At 35.3% G+C, this 24137-nt stretch overlaps 1 protein-coding gene across 4 annotated transcripts in view; it reads right to left on the bottom strand.

Annotated features, from left to right (window-relative positions):
* The window catches only part of LOC110113468, a 44656-nt gene extending 24714 nt beyond the window's left edge, over nt 1-19942 (bottom strand). For all 4 annotated transcript variants that reach the window (XM_020846089.2, XM_020846085.2, XM_020846098.2 and 1 more), the window contains exons 1-9: nt 19631-19942; nt 17580-17964; nt 17161-17277; nt 17006-17088; nt 8116-8262; nt 7742-7890; nt 7530-7660; nt 7279-7401; nt 7032-7105 (exon numbers count right to left, since the gene is read on the bottom strand). In XM_020846089.2, the coding sequence (XP_020701748.1) occupies nt 7032-7105; nt 7279-7401; nt 7530-7660; nt 7742-7890; nt 8116-8262; nt 17006-17088; nt 17161-17277; nt 17580-17964; nt 19631-19755 (1334 nt within the window). In that variant the 5' untranslated portion in view covers nt 19756-19942. The remainder of the gene's footprint in view (nt 1-7031; nt 7106-7278; nt 7402-7529; nt 7661-7741; nt 7891-8115; nt 8263-17005; nt 17089-17160; nt 17278-17579; nt 17965-19630) is intronic.
* Nucleotides 19943-24137: the final 4195 nt, after the last annotated feature.

Genomic DNA, 24137 nt, shown 5'->3' with positions numbered 1-24137 from the left:
TGAACATCATAATTATTATAAATCAATCTTCCTTCTGAGATGAGATTAGTTGAGTGTATAAGAGATACGAGGACATACTTCAATGTATTATTAATATCTACAATAATTTTGATAGGTAACTAACTACCATTAACAATCTAAATGGATGTTAATTCATTTGATAAGATAATATGGAGTAAACATTAAGTAGCAATCATAAGATTAGAAGTACAAGAATCCACAAACTAATATGAGGAGAGTAGCGTATTCGTACCTTTAAGCCCCAAAGTTGAAAAGGTTTCGATCCTCAAATTTATCTATAGCTGCTAAACCAAAAACCTAATTATTCACTGGAGCTTGTCTTCAATTTAATTGTCAATTATACAGACATTTTCGATATTCCTTGATCACATGCCTTGACCTCTTCCAATAGTTGCAAACTTCTTTGCAAAATTAGCACTAAATATGCCGGTAACCCTTGCAAGTGTAATATTACATATTTACGTGTCTCTCCATTTATACTTTCCTCGTGAGTTGCATATGTAATACATTCTCATGTGCTTGATGTTGAAATATAATTTGTGGTGCAAGCCATTGCTCCAAATGTAGTTCTCCAAAGGACACCTCCAAAGATGGAGGGTCACAATTCATTAAGTTAGAACAAACCGCCTCAAATTCAAAAAGAAATTTCATTAAGAATTAATCTCTTTTATTTTATTCTTAACCCTCTTGCATAGCTAAAACAGATTCCGAAGGTACATTTACATAAATTATATCCGCTAACTCAATTCTTAAATTTTGAAACTCAAAAAAGAATTCTTGTATTAGAGATCTTCTTAGAAGCAACTAACAATCTCATATTCTAATAGAAAATACATGGCAACAATATCTTTGATATGTCACCAAAAAATAGTCTTGATACAGCACGAATCTCGAGGCAAAATCAAGTTGGAAACTTCCAAAATTAAAAATGGGATCATCTGAACTCCGATTTAAGCAAATTTATAGTCGAATTGATCATCTCAAAAGTACGAACCCAACGACACCAAATTCGACACAATCTTAAGCTCAAATGGGTCCAAATCAAAGACATGAAGCGCTTTTGGAAGGTTCAAACTACAATTTGGATTATCAAACAGCTTCCAAACGTGGCATGCTTATAGTCGAATCGAGCGGCTCAACGAGACGAATCCAACGAGCCTAAGATAATCAAATTCTGATATCATTAAGACACTAAAATGTCCGATAAATTCTCTATGATCATAGAAATCAATATGGGTCATCCGATGGAGCACTCCAAACCTACCCCGAATCTTCTCTATATTTATGGGATGTGTCACTCATGAAAACCTATAAATAGACCCCCACTCTCTACATGAAGGGGACTTTTCTTTAAAAATTGGAGAGAGCTCTTAAGCCACTAGAGCTCCACCACCACCGTCTGGCCGCCGACCACCGCCAGACTTCCGCCCGACCTTCGTCGGACCACCGCCAGGCCGTCGATCCGCTGTCGGACCTTCTCCCGGCCGACGACCACCGCCGGACTTCAGCCCGACCTTCGTCAGACCACCGCTCGGTCACCGATCCACCGCCGGACCTTCTCCCGGTCGCCGACCACCGCCGGACTTCAGCCCGACCTTTGTCGGACCACCGCCCAGCCGAGTGACGTCGTACGCTCACCCAACTTTTCTTGGATCTTTCCTAGTCGACCGAACCTCTACCCGGACACCGACAGATTTCCGCCCGATAGTTGCCAGATCTTGGCCTAACTCTCCAAACTAATGTAATTTGACCGCTCCTAAGTCAAGGGACGGGTCAATATTTGTAATTCGCTCAAATTTAGTATAATCTTTTCACCTGGGCGAGGCCCCGTGGTTTTTCCCTCTTTGGGATTTCCACGTAAAAAAGATTGGGTGTTTTGCTTTCTCTCTTTCTGCTTGTGTGTTTGATATCTGTGCATTACTAAGACAAGAAATTTACTCTCTACCGCCTCAAATATCTTAGCCCACAATAATCTTGATTGTAATTTTATTTCATATTTTACATAAATATTCTCAAATATTTTTGAACATCTTATATAGACTCAGATTAAAAGCAATCACCTGATTAACGAATACTTAGAATCATGTCATAACTCTTGTATCTTTATTTTGTCAATGAGTTGGTTTTGGTAATTCAAAAAAAGCAGGATTACTCTCATCAAAGCGTCACAGTAATTCTTTTCCCATTACAAAAAAATCAAAATTAAAATTCCCAAGTAGAATAATTTTCCCCTGTAAGTTGCACGCCAAAAAACATACAAATGGTTTGTTGTTATATTTGATGTATTTGCCATAATTTCAATGCCTCATCGCAATGTGCAAAAAAAAGTTGGTCAGGTCTGACCAATTTAATGAGATCAAAAATAATGAAGCATCCCTTGTAGTCCAATCAATTAGAACAATAAAGCCCGAGCGAAATAAAGTTGTTGTAACAAAAAAGAGCAAGCTATCATTGTTGAGAAAGCAAGCGCACCGGATGACGTTTATTTTCACGTCGAGCTCGAATTAGCCTAGATCGAGTCGATTCGAGCCCGACTGGACTCGATCGCGCTCGATCGACTTAATCGATCGTCGTCGAATGCAAATTAACTCAAATTGAACATCAATTTAATCAAATTAAATTCAATTTCATTAAATTAAAATCAAATCAATCGAATCGACCAAAATAGGTTCAAATCGAACCGAATTGAGCCTCGTCGAAACAAATTCAGTGTAAATCGGCGCGGATTCGAGTCCAATTTCGCAAAATTGGCTCGATCGGACCCAATTGGACCCGAATTGACCAAAATTGATTCGAATTGGGTCCAATTCAGACTCAATTTCAAGCCCAATTAACTGTTTGAAATGAAGATTTGAGATTTGTCCAGATTTTCAAATATTTGCAGCTGTTTTTCATCAAGTTTGTTGATTTCTACGGTTATAGCAGTCATCTGAGCGCATAAATCACATCTCGCGGCAGAACCTTATTAGAGGTATAAAGAGAGCAGTTCGGCTCATTTCATTCAGCATATCCGTTTTTCCTGCATCTGAACCAATGTGAGAGAGAAAGCGGCAGGTGAGCACCCTTCCTCGTGTGTCCGTCCTGAGAAGAACCGGAGGAGGGAGAAGGCACATGGCTCGCGTGTGTCCGACCTAGCGAGAGGGAGGTGGGAGTCGAGGCCTGCACCTACTTGCAAGTCCGAACCAAAGGCAGCCAGATTGTGCGTCTGGCGGCTTTGTGCGTGCGTCTAGAGGTGAAGAGTGACTGTGGAGTTCTGTTTGGCCGGCCTTCTGCTTGCGTGTGTCTGCCCCAGTCGAGAGGGAGCGGGAGTCTCCACCTCAACGTGCGGTTCACGCATCTAGCCGAGAGGAGGAAGATGGGCCTGTTGTTTGTGATCCTTGGGGTCGGTCGAGCTTCCCGGGGGCTTCTTCCTCCCATTGTGTGTCGGATCTAACCCAGAGACGAGGCCAATGAGAAATCAAAGCTATTTCACACACACGACCTAATAGAGGACAATGAATCAAAGTTACAGGTTTCACCTCATCTCATCAAACTTTTAAGTTGCAGAAAATTTTTCCTCTCTTTAGCTCCAAAAGCTAAGGAGAATCCTCCAACATCTTACTCAAAAGCTACATGTTGGACATCTCTCTCTTAGACCCAAACTCTAAGTGATATTTCAATTGTTAAGACACCTTTCATACTGTGACATGCCTCACATACTTAGGTGCATAACCCCTTAGACATGTTAGGATTATGATTTTTCTTTTTTCTACTCATGTCCAAAAGGATACGCAATAAATCATAAATAAAAATGCTTGCATGACAGATGCTGCTTAAACCCACCAAGAGATGTGGCTAATAGAATAGAAACATGGACTTGGCACTTTAAATGCTAAGCAAATTCTGAATGATTGCTCATGCTTTATATATTATATTGCACCGATACACCTAGTTATGAAGGTGTGTTGTATCTGATACACCGATACACGAATACGCCTCCGATACGGCATTGATACGTGTCGGATACGACTTTGAAGTATCCAATTAAAATACTATTTAATTTCAAAAGGATATGCATATCCGACACGCGTGTCCATTGAAAAACAAAAAAAAAATCTGAAAAAAAGGACCCGTCGTGTTTACTTCCACGATTGCGAGTGAGGTTCTCTCATTTTCGAGATGGATTTGAGTCTCTTGATGATATGGGAATATTAGAAATTACTAATCTTTCACTTGATGAGCCTGAATTAGAAGCTATGATATTTATTGAAAATGATAGAGAAGTTCAAAGACAAACCACTGAAGAAGCTAATTATATCATTCCTTCTATTGAATTGTTGAACTCCATGTGCTAGACAATTTATGTTTATGCTTTTGTTGTTATACTAGACATTTAATGCTTACTTTTATTTTGAAATTATAAGCTACAAGGATACAAATGATGTTACTTTCTTTTTTTTATAATTTCAAATATTATGCTTTGATAGCTTTCTTAACTTTTATGTATGATTTATAAATTATAATGGCATGTATGCGTCGTACCCGTATCCTGTATTTTTAAGAATTGATGTGTCCCGTATCATATCGTATTCGTGTCGCCGTATCCGTATTGGTGCAACATAGTTTATATATAAACTGCTCGTAATCATTTGTCTTGCAGATTTTGAGTCTTTTTCTTTTCAAACACGTATTTGATAGATTTAGGAATTGTGTGTTAAACTTGTGAGGTCTAGTTAAAAGAGAGGTGGATCGATAAGATGTATCTGCTAAAGATGAAGCCCAAGTAGAGTTTGTAATAATTTGTATAATAACGGGCAACTTAGCAGTCAAATTTGATTGTAATAACTGGGACATTATTTACCCTTCTATTTTGGTTTATTTATATATGCAAGCATGTGCTGATTTGTTTACCTAATTGTGCAATAGAAAAATATATTTTTTCCTAGGTTTCTTCTCTTGTTTTGCTTGGGGGTGGCCTGGACTTTTGATGCGGTAGGCTCTTATGACAAAAATAATTTTCTACCCATTAAAATATAAACAACTTAAAATTCATATTAGGCTTCATGATTTTCAAATAAAAAGAAAAATTACATGGCTCCCTTCAAAGAGCCAAATTTTCTAAAATTTTAATTGATTATGCATAGCCCAGTGAGTTTCATGTAAAAAAGTCCTCAATTCATAATCATAAAATAAAAAAATATACATTTGTGAGTTAGCATTATGCATATCTTTCATGATCAGACACATCTTGGCCTCAAAGCCAAGCTGTAAGTTGTATCCTCTAAACAAAACAACCTTCTTACTCTTCATATGCATTGAGACCGGACTTCCTGGTTTTAAAACTTAAAAGTAATTTGGAGGTTGGGCTGGTCATGCCTCGCGTAAGATGTTGTTTGCAATCATTTGCACTCTGTTAGACTTAGATTCGAGTCACTACCCCTCAATAGTCCTCACCATAGTTTTAGGGTCCGAGGCAGTTGTTGGTTTCAATCACATCATAAGCCCTCAGCTTTCGGGCATTTCCTCCAACACGTGTTGTTATTGAGGGTATTGAGTATATAAGGAAATGATATTTTTATCCTTCAGGATAATATATTATATTTCTTATGTCGTGCTCGATCACAAAATATGCAATCCGTTGAGGATAACTAAATTTCTTCAACAGCACCGTCGCTGAGAAAAGATTAGCCCAATTTAAGATTGAATCCATCAATTGGGCAAGAAAAGCCAAATCACACTCGTAGAATGGAAATGCAGGTAGAATCGAGCAAAGTTGAAGATAAATCACACGATCAAAGCATGGAAATTGTGAATTCAAAGCTGATTAAGTTGTGAGAAGTTGAAGCCAAACCCTATCGAAACATGGACATTGCGGATTGCAAAGAAGCCAAAGTCAATCGGGAAGCACAGGATTGTGATTACGAGAATTGAGAAGCTGAATTGGTAAACTAGCAGAACAGAGCACAAGTGTGAAGTGGCCCAATCAAAGGGATTAAAAGATGAGGGGCTCTGCTTAGATAGGGTAAAACATTAAAGCCAGATCCTTAAGAATGTTCACGGGATCCTTTCCGATCTTCATAAAGCCTTCCTAACAGATGGCAAATCCCTCACATGATCATGACGAGAAAGAAGGCTTAGAGTCCTTATTTCGATACCATGACAAACGAAGACTTGCACAAATTGATTGAGTTTTATTCCAGCCTTTGACCCTTATTTATACAACCCTAGAAGTGTTACATAAGAAGAGTATACAAAATCAGGAATTAAAAATTAGCTGTATAACTAATTATAATAAAATAATGCACACGGACTATAGTGAGGTGGCATCCATGAGCACATAGACAAAAAAAAATAGAATAGTTAATAAAGGACTTGGTCATTTCTAGTAGAGTTAAGATACCAAAAAAAAGTAGATAACACAGTGTTGACTGTTTTAGCACAAACCAATACCCAACTGTAAAAACAGAATAAAAAAAAAAACAAATGACATTGCTTAAGATATAAAAAACATGAAAAAAAATAAAGAAAAAAACCTTTTTAAGAAGAAATAACTTTAAATTTTAAACAAAAACATGCTAGAACATTTTTTTAGTGGAATGTCATATTTTTTGCTTAGACTCTTTCAAGTAATTATAACCTAAAAGCACGCTCAAATGTGTAAAAGGGAGAAACTTTTTTATCGACTATATATGAAACGAAGACAAGGCTAATTATGATGATGAAAAGAAAATCAAATCACGTGGTAGCATGGTGAAATCCAAAATGAAGAACGTAGAATAAAAAAACCATTATTTATCTCTTTAAGAAGAAAGCTCCTATAATTTTTTAATCGAACCAACTAAAAAAAAAATTCATTATGCAAGGTAGAACTGTGAAAAGAATGAGAAGACAAACTATTAAATTTATAAGAGCTGAATTTCTCAATAGATATTCTATAATGAAAGCACAATAATGCATCAAAGTGAAGGCAGGTATATGTAGAAAAAATCAGCAGAAAGCGTGTTTGGGGCCTAGACTTGTTCAGTACATACCACATATGTGCACATTCAAAGGGTGGACAGGGAGGAACCATTTTGTATCCGCGATGTACAATTAGAAGTGCTATCTGATAATATTTTACCAAAAGATAAGCAAAGGATCAATATGAATAGAAATACACAAGCAAAAATAAAAAAATGAACTTAATTTGGCAAAGAATAACAAGTATGCATTAAGCAGAATACATGAACCTAAACGAGCGATCATCAATTAAATTATCAATGAAATGAAAAAGCAAACCTTGCGAGCATTCTTTCTCATGAGGTCACTGAAATTGCTACTCTGGTTTACTTGATGAAGAAGAAAGTATAGTAAGTTCCTTCTCTGTTTTTCATGCTCGCCATCCTGGTGGGCTTCAAGAGACTAGAAAATGTACAATTGAAATCACAAACTACTCATATTTTGCAGGAAGTGAGAGCAAAGCGTTGAGAAATAGAAAAAAAATCACTTGTCAAAATACTTCGCCTGAATAATAAGATTAACTGGCTTGCCTGCAAAAATGGGAGGAAAAGATCAAAAATTTCCTTGTGGCTTTTCTCATTTCTGGTATGAAAACACTGACCCAAAAGAGTGTTTCGCATCACGCTTGGTGATAATGCAGTCTTCAGCCAAAGTTTACTCCCTAAAAGTAGGTCACGATTGAAAAGAAAATAAGATATTAGATGCTTACACTTATGAGAGAATAAACCAGTAGAAAACTCACCAAGAATTTCAAAGGATATCCTCAAACAAGCAACAGCATAGGAAAAATCCGCTGTGTCACCACTGACATGGTTAAGAACAATGTTCAGGAAAACAGGGTATCTCTCTAATACCCCTTCTTCATATGCTGGGGCCTCAAGAAAGCCAAGCCTATTGTAGGAACAGGCATTACAAAAGACAAAAAGTTAAAAAGATGAACAAAAAGAAAGAGTGGGTTCAGAAACATTCTACCAAAACAATTAACCTTTTACATGGATTAGCCATGCAAGGATAGCACTACAAACCAGAAATTATTACAGCAAGTATTTTCCATGAAAAGACAATTCTACTGCAAGAAAAACAAAGGCAGATTTTCCTTAGTTTCCATTTACATACAGAGTTTTAACTCCAATCCAAACAGTTGTCCGCTCAAGCTGTACTCTTGGCCTTGAATCATCAATGGTTGACGGAAGAACCTCAGCACCCAATAAGCCAATGTATTTCTTTAAAAGAGGCTGCAAAGGATCCAAATCTGCTGCACTCCTAAAGAACAATCATATTAACATCAGAAATAAAATTTAGGCGTATCAAAGAAGGCATATTGAATTGCCAAAACAGCAGCTTTGAATAAAAGTAACAAAAAGATTTGGAATTATATCATCTAACAGAAGTAACACCACTCTCACAGCAATGCAAAAGTGTCACTTCAAAGTCGCCAAAACTGTGGCAAAGCAGTTTTAAATAATTGACTTAAAAAGGAACAATTGCATTAAATGACATTAACGAAGAGAGAAATTGTTGTCAAAACAATCATGTTTAACACATACGTATAAGTACCAACTTTACATTAGCCAAAAAAAATAAGAATAGAAAGAAAAAAGAGTAGCTTGCAGCTTCTTTGTTGTCTATCGTCTAGCAGGCAAGCCCACTTACCAAGTTGGATAATACAATGATACAAAGGATGCCTCCTCTCCATGAACAAACAAGCACCCTTTGCAACAACAGCATAATAATCTTGTCACTGTGAGCATCAGCCAAATATGTATTAATATTATAACGTAGATATCTATCTGTTAATTATGACCACAATCTTTGGTACCGTTATAAATATTTGTTCTTTTGGAATATAACTATAGCTTCCTTCTTAGGCTAGATCTAAACGAGAAAATCATTCAAACATTAACTTTTAAAATATATGTTCCTTTCTATATAATAAGGAGAACCCTCAAGGTGAGGACAAGCAAAAAGTGCAAGCAATTGCATCTGCTAGGATATCAAATCAATTGATTTAATTCTTCATCTCTTCCTCATCTCAGTAGCACTAGTCCTACAGTTATCGATATTTCTCACTAGGTCTTGTGGCCTCATTGTCGTTGTACGAGCAAGCAGCACTACACCTATGTAATGTGCATCTTTGGATGAACAGCCTTGTGTTGTTATGTCATCACTTCGCATTGTGTTTGCATCCGCATCTCAAGCCATCTTACACTCCATTGTTCTTCTCACTCCATTGTTCTTCTCACGGGGTTGCGCCGCAAATGCTTTTTCTCAAAAGAGGCTCTTCTCTGCCTCATCTCAGCCCTCGTCTTATAGCATTGGCTCATAACTCAACATCTCGCTTTGTCTCTTTGTCTCGACATTACATCAAAGAGTCATGGTCTCCATTTCACTGCTTCACCTCAACACTAAATCCTATAGCACTGCTCGAAACCTTGTCTCTCGCCTTATCTCGGAAATGCAGCACTATGCCAAAGAGTCATAATCTTGAGTTATTTTTTTCTAGGCATATCAAGTCGTTAGGAGATTTTCCAAAAGGCATCATGTCAATCATATTAACAACAATTAAGCCATTTTATTATGGGAAAAAATTGTGGTGATAATGATGGGAGTGTTCCTACACTTACAGAATTTCCAACATTAGCCTAACGATAAAACAAAGATGCAAGAGTCATAACTTGGATCTTAATATTCATTAATCAAGTTATCATCCTCAATCTAAGGCTATGTAAGGCAGCTAAAAATAAGTGGGAGTATTTACAAAAAATTCATAATCAAAACAATGTATTTAGACATTTTCGATTATAATATGAGATTGCTAGTAACACACAAGGAGATTTTTCCATCCATTATTATTTCTCTACATTTCAAAACTTATGGACTAAATTGATTGACATAATATATGTGCAGGTACCTAGTGAATCACTATTGGTTGTTCAAGAGGGTCATGAATAAAAGCAAGAAATAAAATTTTTATCTGAATTTGAAGATACTCCAATTTGATGAATCTAACCTCTCTTCTTTGAATGTGTGCTTCAGAAAACTACTTAGAAAGAGTAAATGATAAGGCAACATACATCCCCACAGGAAAAGCGAAAAGATCCAGCAGGTACAATGATTCAATTGCAAAGGCTATGTACATTTTGTTGCCAACCGTGCAAAGTAATGTTGCATTTACGATAAGAAGCCTGAGCAAATTGTTAACCAGTGTTGCACTTGTTATCATAATTGAAAATCGAATGCTAAGCAAGACATTATTAATGATCTTGTTGTTGGTTAAGCAAATATGGATAAATTTGGTATTACTTCTGAATGATTCAGCATATGATCATTAAGACCTTGTAAGCCTTATGATGCGGACATCCGACGGTGGACGATATTCAAAGGAAGAGTCAAAGATCGACGGCCGAGATCACTCCATTTTATTTTAGTTTATTAATTGTATTTTGATTTAATTTTGTAATTTTCTTTTTTTACCCTTTTTATTTAAGAGTCTGGTCTTATGTAAGCCTAATGGGCAAATTTGTCTTTTAGTTTTTTTTTAGGCCTATATATAGAGGCCACTTCTCTTGTATTAGGTATGATTGAATTATAATAAAAATGTGTTCTGCACTTGTGTTCTTTTGGGAGGACGTTAGTGATATTCCTATGGGAAGGAATCAGAGTTTTCACCAGCCGCAGGAAGGGTCCGGGCTAGTGGCTTGAAGTCCCTTGGAGATGGGCAACGTATCACCCGTTAGTCTTCGGAAGATTCCAAGGCTCGCAGTTTTGTCTTCTTCTTTTTTTATTATTCTCCTTGTTTTCCTAACCGCCACTTCCCCATCTCTCTTTCTCCTATTGGACGAAAACTCCACCCAAACTCTAGACCAAAAGACACCCGACTGCCAGCCCAATCTCCTTCCCAAAGCCGCCGACCATCATCCATCCCTTGGCTCCAAGATTCAAAATCGAGCATTCAAATTCTTTCCTAAATTAGCTCCCTTTAATTTTGGAAACTATTTAAATTCATATTCAATTGAATTTGAATTTGAATTTTACTTCCTAAATGAGGAAAACTATTTTAGGGAAGTCTCTCAAATCATGCAATTTTAAATTTTAAATAGGAGTTGATCTAAATCCACTTTCCTATTTTAAGATTCTAAATATCTTTAACCCTCGTATCAATCACCCATAATCATGCTAGCCATCGGCCCTACCCACCTTCTTATTTCCTCTTTTCCTCCACTTTTCAAATTGATTATTGAAGGCATTCCTTATTCGATGCATCTTAAGTTTTAAAAATTTTTAAATTGAATTTTAAATTAATTTGAATTTGATATTCTTTTATTATATTAAGAGGTTTTCCTTAATTCTCCCAATTTTAATTTAATTAAAGATCTGTCATAATTTCTCTTTCCTTATCTTAATAATTCAAGTTTGAAAATTCCTTAAGTCCACATTCATCGTATGTGGACACATTCACCGTATGTGGACACATTCAACGTATGTGGACGCCTTCCCTTTTTCCCCTCTTTTGGCCAACCCCTCCATTTTACATCACCTTAAAGCTACTAGGTATGATACTCTACCCCCTTCATCATATAGCTTGTGGATTCTACTGCATCCAATCAAATGATTGATACCTCACACATTATTCACAATATATGTTCATATCATATGTCATCATCTATTCAGATTATTTAATACTATTCAATCACCTATTCAAGCTATTAGAGATATTAATTCTTTTGTGAAAATTATTCTCGTAACTTCTATGTTTTCTAGTAATCTTATCTCCGTAAGAAAACTGATTCATAATAATAGCGGTGTTAAATTTTCTCATAAAGATTGCATTATAAGAGATAAGGTGACTAGAATAATGCTCATGAAGAATCCTAAAGTTGGACAACTATTTCCTTTACATCCTTCCATTTCTAAGATCTAAAATATTAACTATCTTGACTTGATTTTATCATAATGTTACAAACAATTTTGACTTAATTCATAGCGATGTATAAGATATTACTCATGTTACATCGCATGCAAACTTTAATACTTTGTAACATTCATAGATGAATATAATAAGCATGCATTTAATTATTTTCTCAGTCAGAAATATAAAGCATTAACTTTCCTTGAGAAATTTCTTGCTTATATTGAAACTCATACTCTCATCTCACATCAAAGTAATAAGATAGGGCTTTTGGGTGAAGATAAGTCACTTGAATTTAACGACATGCATAAAAAAATTAGAATTGTTTCTCAGCAATCAGATCCCTATATGCATCAACAAAATGACTTTATTGAACATAAGAATCATTACATTTTAGATTTATTTAAACTTAGTTCCTAAAATCTTCAATTACACCTAAATTCTGGGTTGATGCATCAAGCACGGTAGTCTAGTTAATCAATAGATTACCTTCTCATGTTTTGGAGTTTAAATCTCCTTATTATCACCTCTTTCAAAAGCATCCCTACATCAGGTTGTATTTGTTTTGTTCATATACTAGCTCATAAACATCATATTGTGTCACTACTTGGACATTAGTTTTCCTATTTTTGATAATTAAATTATATTCTGACAATTCAAACCTGGATTTGTATGTGAAAGAAAACGTCCGAATTTACCACTTCCAAAGCTAAACCCACCACTGATCCTATTCGATCCTCCACTTGAACTTTCTAGCTCAAATTCAGTCATTGCTCCTAAACAATCTTGCAAAACATCTCGTCCACCAAATTGGTATAGCTTTCACACCACATTGGACTCAATTCTCATTCCTTCGTGTTAGCTTTTCCTAATTTCTATAAATTAAATTATATTCTAAAACAATTTAAACATGGATTTGTATGTGAACGAAAAGGTCCCAATTTACCACTTCCAAAGCTAAACCCACCACTGATCCTATCCAAATTTATCCTCCACTTGAACTTGCTAGCTCAAATTCAGTCATTGCTCCTAAACAATCTTGCAAAATATCTTGTCCTCCAAATTGGTATAGCTTGCTGATGTGATACATAAATGGAGTTACAAGAGAATTTATTAAAAGTTAACCATCATAAAGTTATGCATCAAATCAAAGTAAGTTGTTAAAATTTGTAGTCTTCCACTTGCTTAGGCAAAGAAATACATGAAGATTGACCAAGACACTCTCAATCAAATACAAAGGCGAACGTAATGTAATAGCTTATAACACAAATCCAGAATTTAATATAGAGATGTTCACCTTGAGGATTTACTCTCTCTCTACGGTTCTAGGCTTAGCGGTGGAAGATCTTCCACACTAGAAGTGAGATAACCACTAGGAAGGATGAGCCGAGGAGCTTGGTTGTTGGGAAGGTAGCCGGAGTTGGAGAAGGCAAGGAGTGTCCGATGAGGTAACACGGGGTTCTTGGTCGTTGAAGCTCGATGGTCTCGGCAAGACAATACACGATGCGGTTGACGTAGCGTTCTACTGTGCCGTCGTACTCCCAATCCAATTCGTAGAAGGGCGAGAGTAGAATGTTGATCTCACCATGGGCGTTGTAAGCAAAGCCGTGATCAACTTCTAGATCCGCCATGCATTCTTGTCGGGAGATGAAGGAGCACCAATGGAGAAAAGAGGGAGAGGAGAGGTGGAAGTGGCGGTTTGGGAGGGGGATGGGCTTGGCCGTGAGCTAGAGGGAGAGGCAGGAGGTGGGCCGTGAGGGTGGAGGGGTTGGGGCTCGGGTGAGGGAGACTAGTAGCGGGGGGGCTAGATGGAGGGAATAAACCTGAATTTAATTTCATATTTCCAATAAAAGAAGGGATTAATTTCAAATTCAGAATTTTAAATTTTAAATTAGGCTAGGAGGGAAGGGGGATTAATGGTTTATTAATGGGAGAGAGAGAGTGTGTGAGGGTGGGGTGGCCGGCCATATAGGGAGGAGAGAGGGGCTTGGGAATTAAGTAAGTGGGGCCCAAAAGATATTAATTAAATTCTAATCAAATCTGATTTTAATTTCAGATTTGATTAAATTTAAAATAACTTCCTAATTTGGTTTATAATGAGAGGGAAGAGGTTTGAATTTCAAAATAGATTTAAATTCCCTTAAATGACTTTTCTAAATAGAGAAAAACTAATTAGGAAAGTAATTTAATATAGGGGAATTTGAAATTCAAAGGGGTTGGGTCAAGGAAGAGCCGGCGGCAAGGTGGGAGGCCAAGGGGGGGCGAGTTGGAACCGGTGGGCTGGCAGCCGGCCGTGGGAGCTGGGAGGGCCGCCGGTGGCTGGGCCGGCCAAGGGAGGCCGGCGATGGAGCTATTGTGGCTGTGGTGAGGCTTCGGTTAGGTAGGGGAAGAAGAAGATGGGTGTAGGGGAAAGGGAAAATTTAGAGAGCTACAAACCTCAAGTACCACCTCCTCAAGAACTCACAAAGAGATCTTGGGAATTTCACGAACTCACAAAGAGATCAACAATAAGAAAATTTCATTCATCAACATTATCAAATACAATAGAGGCAGCCATAATATATAGGCCTAAGGAAACAAAAAAGTAAAATGACGCAAATGCCCCTGAGGCTACAACTCAAGACAACTAAAAGAAAGGGTACAATCGGAAATATCAATTAATACATAGCATCAAAATAAAGGTTATAGATCGTGGACATCGATCTACGCCTCTTGCGCTGATATACTCATCGAAAACGTTTGTCGATGTCCTCATCACTTTCACACCACATTGGACTCGATTCTCATTCATTAGCATTATTTAGATGCTAGCAAACATGATTGTTAGGAGGATATGGATGAAAATTTTCAGGCTCTTGAGTTTAGTAATTATTGTCCTCTAAATTTTAAAGTCATTGACTGCAAATGGGCTCACTCAATCAAGCGTCACTTGAATTGTACTTAGGATTGCTATAAGGCATATTATTTCTCATTGGAAACAAAATAAGAATATGGGACGTAAAGAAAATTTTACTAGAGTCACAAGAAATTACTACATCACAAGTAATTATCTTAATTGTTGCATTACAAGGACGGCCATTCCACCAAATGGATGTTAAAAATGGCCACTTTTCATGGTGATCAAAAGAATGAGATTTACATGGTCTTAATACAGTTTGAAAGGCCCCTTATGCATAATTCAATAAATTTTGATCTCTTACTTCATTTCTCCATCGAACGGAGCAAATATGACTCATCATTATCACCATTTCTTTACAAGACATCTAATGGCATTGCTCTCTCCTAGTTTATGTTGATGACAGAGTTATTATTACTAGTTTATGTTGATGACAGAATTATTATTAAGACAGATTCAGATCTAACTAGCCATTTGTAAAAGCAACTTCAAACCACATTTCATACAAAGAAAGTCGATGCTCTCGCTTATTAGTTTTCAAAGATCATGCTTATCCCTCCTGTATTTTCCTAAACCAACTAGGTACACACATATTTCTATTACTTTGGTTGTTCTCCAAAATGTTCCCTCTGCAGATACTCTATTAGAAGTAAACCCAAAGTATCATAGTAAGGAAGGTGATTTCCCTTTATTTCAAGAATTATTAGGCAACTAGAATAATTTAACAATTACTCGATCGTGCCATCTTTTTTGCATTTCTAAAGATTATTTGGCTTCACAAACTTCTACCTTAACTTGGTTTTTCTTAAAATAAGCTCACTCCTCTATATGCAGGCAATACTAGTGTCATTCAAATTGTTGCCAACCATGTTTATCATGAGCACACAAAATATTTAAAATTGATTATCATTTAATTCGAGAAGCCTTCAACAATTGTACAATTTCTCTTCATCCCATTTATACAGATGTTCATATTATAAACATGGTTATGAATGTCATGACACAATAACGACATCAGTGACTTGCAAGCAAACTGAACTTCTTAAAAAACAAACATCAATTTGAGAGGAAATATCAGCTAGATACTCATTAATATTATACCATAGATATTCATATGTTAATAATGGCTGCAAATCTATTAGTATAGCTATAAATATTTGTTCTTTTGGAATATAATTATAGCCTCCGTGTTTGGCTAGATCTAAATGAAAAATGACCCAAATATTACCTTATAATGCCTATTCTTTTCTATATAATTAGTAGAACCATCTAGGTGAGGGCAAGCAAATTGTGCGATCAATTTTGTCTAATAGTGAGGGTAAAGATCAGGCGTAACACCTATCCCTTCTTAAATTATTCTCCGCCTAAAACTTCCAAAATCAACATTCTTCCCCATTAACATCTATTATATATCTGCACTCACTCTCTGCATTGATGCATATCCACAAACACTGAAAAAATCATACTTGAGAAATAACTTATTAATATGAGCTCCAACGCCACTCTTCTTCCTGGGAGATGCAAAAACCCATATAACCATAAATATCTCTTCTGATATTTGTTTCACTAATCGTCTAATCCTCAAATGTACATATTTTACAAGGTCTATTTATATCTCATATAATTCTTGAAGCAAGGATAACAATGCTTATGATTACAATCTTTGTAATTAAAAACAGTTAATATTAAGCAGCTGACATATCTCTCAGAGAAAGAAGATTGAAGAGACTAAAGTGTACTTTCCCTATAGCACAGAGAATTTTATGTAATCAAAACTTTTATGTGGCCACTACAGATCATTCAAGAATGAATGAAGATAAACTATTGAACAAGCATGGAGGCCAATCCTATACATTGTTATTTCCATGTCTTTAGATTGTTTAAGCTAATTTGCATTCAATCAAATAAAACAGTTGAAAGGGAACCTTCACAAAATGCTTTGTTTAAAGATGCATATCAACCAGATGAGGTAGCGAAGTAGTAATAACAAGATGACAATGTATATAAAAATACAACAAAGACATGTTTTATTCTTATTGGAAAGGCAACTTACACATAGCAAATCATTTCCAGGAAGAATAAAAGGGAGATTGGAATCATTATAACTCAAAATAAGGATACGAAGAAACTGTAGTGAATCATTGTCGTAGAATATCACACATCAATCTTTTAGTTGTTAGTCGAACTCAAGAAAACATTACCTCAACTTTCCCATACTTTCAGCAAGGCGAAAACCAATTGCTCTAGCCCTTCCACTTTTAAGAAAGAGTAGAGCATAGACACCCTAATAAAAGAGGACTAGACATTCAGCGTCAAATTGAAATCAAGAAAAGAAAGCTTCAGGTAATAGATTTACCATATATTGTTGACTACCAGCTAAAGTGACATCATGATAATTGTCGATTATGTCAAGAAAAATTTGGAACTCATTGACCAAAGACTGGTCCTCTAGAAGCAATGGATATGTCAAAACCTGCATCAGTTAAACCATCAAATTAATTCTAAAAGAATACAGTTGGTTGCTAAGTATTTTCAACAGGATTTTATGTCTTTCTACATGTAAAGTACAGCTTATTATCCTCCAAAGTAATCAAGTAATACTAGTAGAAAACAGAAGCAGAATTCAATATTTTAAGAAAACTTCTTATGGACGAAATATAAATGGAAAAGGCAGTCAGCTGGCTCATGAACTATATTTATTCTTATTTATAAAACTTCATCACTTATGATTTTGCAATAATATAAATGATAAATAATCTAAGCCTGATAACATACTTCAAACATTATGCTAATAACTTCAACGCTATAAGAGTCTGCATCATATTCCCCATGTTTAATCCTTGCATTTATCTTTTCTATATGCTCTGCAACCCTTTCTTCATCAAGGCTACGTAACACTTTCAGAAGAGGGCCAACAGCATCCGATTCATACTCCAGATTATAAGATTCTTGAGCCTGATGATGCTGGAATATACACTGCATGCACTGCCCCAACTCCATAGAAATCCTCTTCCATATATATTTCAAAGGTGAATCGCTGCTCTTGTCATTGAAGTAATAATGAAAAGTCTCAAGAAGAGGTCCCATTAAATCGGAATAGCCACACCATATATGACTTTCTTTTGGCAAATTGGCTAAAAATTTAAAACAATCAGAAAACCTGCAGGCAAAATAGGAAAAATGGCTTAAGAACAGTGCAGTAATTACAAAAGGTTAGATGATAGTAACACATGGTTGTTAAAAATATAAAGAAGTATGCATGCATGGATTGCAAGCCTGCAAAATTATCTTTCTGGACGGGAGAGGTACATTGAACTGTGATATGTTTCTAGATGTCTAAAATTGGAGAAATAAAAAATGCCAAATCTTCCAGAAAATCATGTTGCTTATCATGTTAGAATAAGAAGCTTATATTTAAATAAAATGCCTAAGCTTAGGTCAAGAATATAAATTCCTCCGGTATTATCAGAATTAAGTAAAAAAATATAGTATTAAATTTCCTGAGGCTTTAGATTTCACTTTAAAGATCTTTAAAATCAAAACCAAAATAAAAATAATGCCCTAGTACAACAAATAATGAATGTAAGGGAGAAATTAAATAATTAAACAAGAATCAATGGAACTAAAAAAAAAACAGTACCCACTATGATTCTTTTTTTTTTTTTTAAGAAAAAAATATGCTATAAAACATGATATCAATTTTTGACCTGTTTTATTGATGAGAAAGAAGAATAATCACAAAACAAAGAAGGGAATTATGCCTAAAACTCAAACAATAATCTCCCGAATTTTAATCAAATCAAATTTAATTGCTTGACTCAAGGATGGCTAATTGAAAAAAAAGTTTGATTCAACACAAATTTGACTTGATAATTATATACCCATATTACTACTAAAAAAGTGACTTGTAATTCCACTCATATTGAATCATAGCCCTTCATATTCCTTCATTATTCTCACATTCAAATTTATTCCTACAGTATTCTCAGCTTTTTTTAGAAAATTAACAGTGAACATTCAAATTCTGAAGCATCCAAATGAATCAAATCCGTCTGCTTGCCTGTTACAAATCAAACTTACGAAAAATCCTCACCGTTTGTTGGTATATTGACTGATTGTTATGGTTGAGGCCATCATAAGCTTACATGCGCCTAGTTTTCTTCACCTATCTTATGAAAGGCTGGTACTTCCTAGCAGAACATTCCTTGCTTGAACTGGGTATTTAGATGATTTACCGCTTCTGGGCTCACCATATGTTATTTCATGTTGCGTCTCTACTAGGTGAGACAAGCTGTCTTGATTTTCCTTTTTTCAAAGCTGAAGATGATTCTCTCCCTCTTTCTCTCAAACCTCAGAAAATATTAAAAACCTACTTCCAGCATTGGTTGTTGGTATAAACTGCTGCAGAGTTATAGTTTACTATAAATGTCGACTCTATATTGCTACAGAAATGGGCGCTGCCAATGAAGGCCCAAACAGCTACTAAAATTAGTGAATTTTTTAGTAAGAAACTTATGATGCTAACTTCTGTAGAACTGCAAGCAAAATGATAAAAAGAGCAATCAATTAATTTGACATATTAGACACCATAATCTTCTCTCGAACAAAAAAAAGACGTATGAGTGCCATTTCATTGTGCAAAATAGTTTTGTCGTTTAGCTTGCATTCATATAAATTTGTATCAAGAGCTTCCACCGCAATTTTCTCCCCTAGAATCAGAATATAGTGAAATAAAACCGCAAAGAAACGAAGCCAAAACCCAGAATGTATAAATTGTATGAACAAATCCAAAGCTATTAAGAAATGAGAAGGTGAAGGAATCCAACCAACTCTCCTTGGCTCGACGAATTTGCTCCTGCTTCGCAGGGGACGGATCATCGTCCTCCTCCTCTTCTTGAATACCCATCCATCGATCGAGTAGTTCTCTTCTGCTACACGACCTCTTCGCCATAGTAGCTCGTTCGAGGCGCGACCTGGATATAGCCCTATTGATTGGGGGTCGCCCTTTCCTTATGATTTTATCCTTCCCCTAATCCAAAATTTTTGTCTCTGTTCTTCGATCTGCAGAGGTTTTTGGAAAAGGGCAACACGGATGGGAGAGATTTCGGAGGGATCGAACCTTCGGTGATAGGGCAAAATTCGTTAATAATACTTAAAATTTAATTATCCGTAAAATTAATACCTTCTTACATTTATTTTAAGTTTTTGAGTTTTTATTTTCATCTAATTATCTAAATATTAAAATTTAGTTTGGGGCATATTTTTTACTAGAAAATTATTTTAAGAAGTAAGCCTGCATTTTACAAAAAAATTTAAAATCTTAATTTTATTTTATTAAATTTCAAATATTTAATTATGTCAAGCACTATTTTATTAATTCTATAATTGAAAACATAATAATGATACATCACAAAAATTATCTTGATCTAGCATAAATCTGGGGATACATTTGAATTAGAAACTTTTAAGAACTTCAATTTGAACGAATTTATAGTTATTGATAAAACAAACTTAACGCAAAAAAAAAAAAATCAGATCAATATATGCCCAATGGGCCCAAACCAATGATCTAAAGTATATTTAGAAGTTTCAAGGCTTTAATTGGATGACCAAATGATCTTTAAATGTGACATGCTTGTAGTTGAATCAAGCGGCTCAACGAGACGAATCCAACAAGCCTAAAAACGCTTAATTTTTACATCATTCAGACTGTTAAATGTTGAATGAACGTTACTCCGTCGTTTGTCGCCTACAGTCCCTCCTACTTCCCTGGCCCGACTATGATTCTTCCTACCACTGTCACACAACAACGGTCTCTCTGACTATCTTGCCCCAACATCTAATTTGGAAGAATTATTTTTTTATCTTTTATATAATAATCAGGACTATCTAATATCTTTTACTAATAAAATATCAACAAAAGTAAAATTTATTGATTAAAATATTAATATACATTTGTAATCACTATACAAAAATTATGTATAATACTTACGAGTTGATAAGTGTAAATTATGTACTGTTTAATCTATTCTTTTTTCAGTGAAAATATATTATTTTAGTTGATTTTGAACAAAAAAAACTCAAAATTTACAGAAGATACTAAGGGGCCCACAGCACTAGGACTAGGAAAAAACACCTCCTAAGTTAAAGAATAATTAAAGGACAAAAGAAACAAAATAACAAGAAACCTAAGAAATCCGGTAATTGGTCAGTCTCGCACTCTAGTTTATCTTCTATGACTTGAAATTATTTTAACCATATATAATAAGCTAAAAAGCTAAGTGGTCAATGACATCCTCTAACCAAACTCAAAGCATAGTAAAAAAAATAGTGTAAGTAATCATTCAGTTTATAACATTAACAATTACTATGATCATGAATTTGTACAGTGGCGGAGTGAGGGGGGCCCACGGGGGCACGTGCCCCCCCTCGGTAAATTGAAATTCCTATCATTCGCTTGCTTTAACAAACAAAAAAAGAAACTAATTCCTATGCCCTAACCCGATTGCGGACTGCTCGTGCTCGGTGCTCCAGAGGAATCGCCTCCCAGGCTCCCAACGACGATGCGTTTGGGCGGTTTGGCCCTGTGTTCGCTCCTCCCAACTCTAACGGACAAAGCTTGAAGAGGAGACAAGACCACCGAGGGCCCGAGGCACTGACCTGTTCTAAGTTTTCTCCTCCCGCCGAAGCTTGAATTGACGCCGTTCATTGTTTGATGGACGAAGGCCAAAGATACGATCAGATTTAGATAAACTGAAATTTTTCCTACATACCCTCTCATTTCATTTGGCGCCGACCTGTTCTCATATCCATATTCTTTCATTTCGTTTGGCCTCCACTACAAGATTTAGGTCAACTGAAATTTTTCCTACAAGTTTATGTTTTCTTCTACTGCATTATTGATTGATTTTATGAGTTATTCTTTCAATAATCTTTGTATTATTTCTTCCATTGCATTCTTGTTGGATGTCAATATTATGAGTTTTCCTATGGATCTTATGTGTTAATTAACATAGGTCTTATAATTTGTAAAGTTCTTAACCGATTGTCGATTGATCTTGCAAAATAATAACTAGGTTTTTGTCATGGAGAAATATTTTAAAAAGATTTCACATAGTTCAAATGAAACAAACAAAAAAGATGAGGAGCAAAGTCAAAAAAGAATTTGCATGGAAATTGAATCATCAAGAAATCAAGATGTAGATTTAGAGAACCTTCCATCTGATCCTGGTTTGCGAATTCCTATCTATGACTTTTCTCTTAATATTCAAGATCAAGTTTGTCGATCTTACTTGCAAAGAGGACCATTCCAACCTCGCATTCATGAATTTCCCTGAAACCAAATTTGGGGCAAATGATAGACGATTCAATGCTGCGTGGTTTGATAAATATTCTAATTGGTTAGAATACAGCATATGCAAAGATAAGGCTTAATGTTTATATTGTTATCTATTTAAAGCAACAGGTAGAGGAAATGAGGATGCTGATGCATTCAATAAGAAAGGATTTTCAAATTGAAAAAAAAAATCAAATAGATTTGAACTTCATGTTGTGAGTCATAATAGTGCGCACAATATTGCACGACGAAACTGTGAAGACTTGATGAATCAAAGTCAACATATTGGTTTTATGTTTAAAAAGCAAACATATTATTCCACAACTGCAAATCAAACTCATCTAAAAGCATCACTTGATTGTGTCCGTTTTCTTTTAAGGCAAGGGCTAGCTTTTAGAGCCCATGACGAGTCTGACACATCCAGAAATCAAGGAAATTTCCTTCGGCTGTTGCACTCTTTAGCTGAACATAACAATGAGATAAATAATGTGGTGCTAAAAAATGCTCCAGAAAATTTAAATTTAACTGCACCAGAAATTCAAAAGGACATCACCAGAGCTATTTCGATTGCAATCACAGACTTCATAAAGAAAGAAATTGGAGAAAATTACTTCCCTCTTTTGATTGATGAAGCACGCGATATTTCCTCAAAAAGAGCAAATGGCTATTGTGGTTCAATTCGTTAACGAAAAGGGTCAGGTGGTTGAACGTTTTCTAGGCATTATTCATGTTCCTGATACAACGGCTAGAAGTCTAAAAAAAACCATTGAAGAATTGCTTTCAACTTCTAGTTTAAGTATATCCAAATTGCATGATCAAGGATATGATGGAGCAAATAATATGAACGAGGAGTGATTTTACTCCTATTGAACTGGAAATTCTAGACAATCAGTTGGAAATGTATATCATGGATATGCAGTCAGATCTATATTTCTCATTGTTAAAAGATATTGGAGATCTTGCTGAGACAATGATACATAATAAGAAAGATATTTTATATCCTCTTATTTTCAGGCTATTAAAACTCACTTTAGTTTTGTCGGTTGCAACAACTAGCAGGAGTAGAAAGAGTATTTTCTGCAATGGCTATCATTAAAACTCGATTGCGAAATAGGATTGGAGATCAGTGGATGAATGATACTTTACTCGCATGTATTGAGAAAGAAATATTGTATTGTATTGAAAATGTTGTAATTGATAATCTTTTTCAAAATATGAATAGCAGACGCTATAAATTGTAAGTATTTTCTATCATATATTTAATATTCAATCTTTAAAAAAAAATTAAACTGCCTATGCCGGTCCCAAGCCCGAATGCAAAAAAGTTGAGAGAATTTTTTAAAAGAATTTGTTCCCCCTCTAAAAAATGATTCTGGCTCCGCCACTGAATTTGTATAGAAATAATAAAACGCATGTTATAGCAGTAATATTTTCAAAACAGTAAATAAGTATGATATAGAGACCTATAAAATAGTGTAGTAAAAAAACAATAAAATCTACAAACTAGTAAATGAGTATGAATGTCAATATATAAAGTAGCAAACAATCATTATTATAAGTTATACGTTATGGCAGTACTATCAGATCAATGAACAAATCATATAAATCTCAAATTAATACTATCAAATTAGTATACACATGATGTTTAATCATTTTATATCAATATCAAATTGGGATTTTATATCACATGCTCAATAAACAAATTGTAATTAATATCATAGAGCAATTTATATCACATTTTCTTAACTTAAAACAGAATCTCAAAGTATTTTGACCTCATATGACTCACTTTTTTTTTATAGGCTATAGCACCATAACATGCTTGTAGGCACTAGAATATTACTTATAGCCACCAGAATGTGCCTTATAGGCGCCATAATATTCATTGACACAAATAGAATCTAAAAGGATTATGGCACCTTATGGCTTCCAACAGATATAATTTAATATCATATGCACATATATCATCACATTATAGTCGCTAAAAAGTAATTGAG

The sequence above is a fragment of the Dendrobium catenatum genome, unplaced genomic scaffold, assembly GCF_001605985.2.
Source record: "Dendrobium catenatum unplaced genomic scaffold, ASM160598v2 fragScaff_scaffold_1638, whole genome shotgun sequence".
Lineage (NCBI taxonomy): Eukaryota > Viridiplantae > Streptophyta > Magnoliopsida > Asparagales > Orchidaceae > Dendrobium > Dendrobium catenatum.
Note: the sequence above shows the minus strand (reverse complement) of the source record. Positions and strands in the feature narration are given on the sequence as shown.